At 34.6% G+C, this 4,117-nt stretch overlaps 1 protein-coding gene across 1 annotated transcript; it reads right to left on the bottom strand.

Moving 5' to 3' along the window:
- On the bottom strand, positions 266–2,084 carry LOC109224621 (alkane hydroxylase MAH1-like). Its single transcript, XM_019389165.1, has one exon. It carries the CDS (start codon positions 2,028–2,030, stop codon positions 498–500), a length of 1,533 nt encoding a protein of 510 aa, XP_019244710.1. The 5' UTR covers positions 2,031–2,084; the 3' UTR covers positions 266–497.

Raw genomic sequence — 4,117 nt, 5'->3', positions numbered from 1 at the left:
CTTGTCTTTTTGACATGTGGCATGATCCTATTAGCTTTTTCCGTTTGACTTGGCGTGCCACGACATTTGACACGGCATATTTGGCCTAATAAAGTGGGCACATCACTTGTAGCCCAACTAAATGAGCTAGCCAGTCAGAATTTATTAGACTTAAGTAATTAATCCAATTATATTAGCCCATAATATTTATTCGAAGTATTATATTTAACATATAGTCTAAATTATTTTATTGAATTTAAATCCAATAAAATATAAATGCTTACAACTCCTCTGCCGTTCTTGTAGCTTAAATGTGGGCATGTTTTAGGCTAAACAAACTTCAATCATATTGCTGGAGAAAAAAAAAATCTCTACGAAGATCAGTAAAGAAAGAAAACAACTTTATTTGGATTTTCTAAAAGAGCTAAAATATGATTCAACTGAAGGGGTTGATTGATTCCATATATCAAGCAAAACACATCGATCTTCATAAGTATTCCAATACATGCATATATGTGCTATGCCCTCTTGACGACCCTAACCATCAGACCATGTTTCATTTGCATGACAATAGAAGTAGCGGGAGAGATATTTTGAGCTTCCACTAACTGGATATCATAATTATATAGGATGGTGGCTGCCACTATTTTCATCTGAACAAATGCCATTTCTTTCCCTAAACAAGTCCTTGGACCCGCATTAAATGCTATAAATTTGAAAGATGGCTCATGTTTAATTCCTCCTCGTTCTGAGATCCATCTCTCGGGTTTGAATTCTAAGCAATCTTTCCCCCATATAGTCTCCATCCTCCCCATTGCATAGAATGGTAGAATCATTCTCGTTTTTGGAGTGACACGGTGACCGCTAGGAAGGATGTCATGTTCAAGTGGGACTTTGTGCTCTAAAGAAACTGATGGAAAGAGCCTTAGAGTTTCGCACAAGGCAGCATGTAAATAGATCAATTTTCGTGTTTCTTCTTTGTTGAAAAACTTGACGTTTTCATCCCTTTTCAGATGAAGTTGTTGCTGAATCTCTTCTCTAATCTTTGTCTTGACTGAGGGATTTTCAGCCAAGAGCCAGAAAAACCAAGTGAGAGCTGCACTTGTGGTGTCTCTCCCAGCAAGCATTAAATTCAAGAAAGTGTCCCTGAGAAATTTTTGTAAAGTACCCAAATCTCCTTTGTTCCATAAATTGTACATTCTAATATAGGCAGTTAAAAATGTGAAACTGTCCTCGTCTTTGATGGTTTTATTCATCAACTCCTCTTGCTTTTGTAAAATGCAAGGATATATGAACTGATCCAAAGACTCCCATGCTTGAGTGAGCTTCTTCTCTTTACCAATTTGAAGCCATTTTTGCAATTTCCAACAACTTTCTGGCATTATATGTCGGTGTAAAACAGCATCAAGAGCATCGCCGAATGCCTTTTCACATGGCAAAAAAGGTAAGTCAATGGACAAGCTTCTCGGATCATGATCAAGTAACAACTTGGTGATAGAATCAAAAGTGAACCTTTGAAAAACGTCTTGTAAATCCAATGTTTTGCCTTGCTCAGCAAAAGCATCAAGAATCGGTCGAAGCCTTTTTTCGACAGTGTACCACATGTTCCTCTCTAACAAAGTTTGAAACTTTGCATGGCTCATTATGGACAAAGTGGGTTTCCTATGAAACTCCCATAATTCATGATCAACATTAAAGATCCCATTTCCCAAGATATCAAACATTTTACGAAACTCGGGTCCCTTTGGATAGTTTGAGAAGTTTTTACTAAATATATGATGAATATTTGAAGGATCACAAGTTAAAAACATGTCCAAGTTGGCAAACATAGGACCTTGGAACTCATAAGTGGCCCCAGCTTCTATAAGAACCTCAGTCGCATATTCATGCATACGATGAAGATTCATAATAAGTGCTGGTAACATCCGGATGAATGGCCAATTTGTTGGTTCTGATGATGTTTTTGTCCATCTATGTAGGAGGTACCATGTAATAAAATAAGTGAAACAAAAAATTGTCAATAGAAGAGGAGAATATTCAAGGAAATCCATTGCGGATTGGAGGTTTTTTTTTCTTTTTGGTCAAGCTAGCTTTGGTTCTGCTAGTAATTTTTGTAGGATTGAGCAGTTCATTACCTTCAAAAAATTAATATAGGAGTTGCAATATTCGCACCTTAAGTTTGAGCGGGCCCCAATATTATTTAAAAGTGTGCTAATTAGTTGAGGAGTTTGACAATTGACATAGATTGTACAGTTCTTGAATAAGGAACGGACAATTTCATTTAAGAACAATGTGGGGGATCTAAAATTTTAATTTATGGGTGCTTTACATTTTTTTAACGTAGTGTACTATCAATATAAGTCCATAACTATATATTTGAACTCTACGATTAAAAACTTAATAAGAAAACTCATAGTATTAATATGGACACCTTAAAACTATAATGAATAACACAATTACTATTGAGCAAGACTAACTGTTGGTCTTCAAAAAGGGTCGAACTTTGGAGTTCCTTTTTAAGTAGATTTTCTTTTTCTTTCTTTCCTATAGAGATTTAGATTAAGTAAAAAATAGTTTTAAGAAAAGGTAAACAAAAAGTCAGCGAAAAAAATAAGTAGAATCATAATATAGTGGCTAATGGAAAGAACAAAAGTGCCTATAAAAAAGGAATTATTAACCGAACTGCCGCTGCCACTTTCTTTAATATTTCAGCCATTTCTTGACCAAAGCACCCATAAAGCTTTTTGTTACGTGGCTGCTTGTTAACTTATTATATCCATTTCCTTAAGATTTCAATATAATTATGCGTACTCTTTGTCAAGGTCAATGGGTGCTTAAGCACCCAAAATTGATATGTAGATCCGCCCATGTATTAAGAATGATCCATTTCTTTCTAATTTGTTGTCAAGTATTGCTGGTTACTCTCAAATTGCTCAAACTAACTTTTCAAGAAAAGCGTCGATATTTTTGGATTTTAAGATTTCTTTATTTAGATTTTTTTCTTTCTAATGTCAATAGTTTCTTTTCTTTTCTTGAGGAAAGTCACTATCAGTAAGGTTCATTACGTACGAGTACACTTAATCGTTATAGCAGATTGGTAACTTACCATATTTTCTAGATTATTCATTCAAATCTACCTGTGTACGATTGGAGTATAATTCCAATGTACTATAGAAAATTACTTGAAAGGAGTGAGATATTATCTGTAAAAAAGCTTTTATGTTATAAATAGAATTTTATTTAAGGTAAATATCTATATTTTAGAGAGATTTTAGAGATTTTACTTGGTGGCTAAGTCACTCTTTTCCTATAAATAGAGGAGTCATATTCCATTGTAATTTATCTCAAAGCAATAAGGATTCTCTCTCTCTCTCTCTCTCTCTATATATATATATATATATATATATATATATATATTTGCAATATTCTTCTTTTTTGTTTTATTACACGTTATCAGCACGAGACTCTACCATCTCAAGAAGCTCTTTGAGAAGACTAAGGTATAACTTTTCTCCTCTTTTAATTATGACTGATATTATGAAAAGAAAGTTCATTGCCCTTGAAATTTCGGGCAAGAACTATATGACATGGGTGTTGGATGCTGAAATCCATTTAGATGCAGTGGGTCTTGGAGACGCCATTAAAGATAAAAATAAAGTATCTACCCAAGACTGTGCTAAGGCTTTGATTTTGTTGCGTCATCACCTTGATGAAGGGTTGAAAATAGAATATTCCACAGTCAAAGACTCACTTGTTGTGTGGAATGGCTTATATGACAACTTAAAGTTGGTCACTCTTCCACAAGCACGATATGATTGCGCTCATCTGAAGCTCCAAGACTTTAAGTCTGTTTTTGAATATAATTTTGCGATGTTCAAAATTACTTCTAAATTAAAACTCTGTGGAGATACTATCACTGACTACGATATGCTTGAAAAACGTTCACAACGTTTCATGCCTCCAATATGGTCCTGCAACAGCAGTACCGAGAGAAAGGTTTCAAGAAGTACTCTGAGTTAATTTCTCATCTCCTTGTGGTTGAACGAAACAATGACTTGCTCATGAGAAATCACGAAAATCGACCCATTGGGTCTACACCATTACCTGAAGCGAATGAGGTGTATTCCCATTATTCTAA

Source organism: Nicotiana attenuata, chromosome 3, assembly GCF_001879085.1.
Source record: "Nicotiana attenuata strain UT chromosome 3, NIATTr2, whole genome shotgun sequence".
Lineage (NCBI taxonomy): Eukaryota > Viridiplantae > Streptophyta > Magnoliopsida > Solanales > Solanaceae > Nicotiana > Nicotiana attenuata.
The sequence above is the reverse complement of the archived record's forward strand: the minus strand, read 5'-3'. Positions and strand labels throughout refer to the sequence as shown.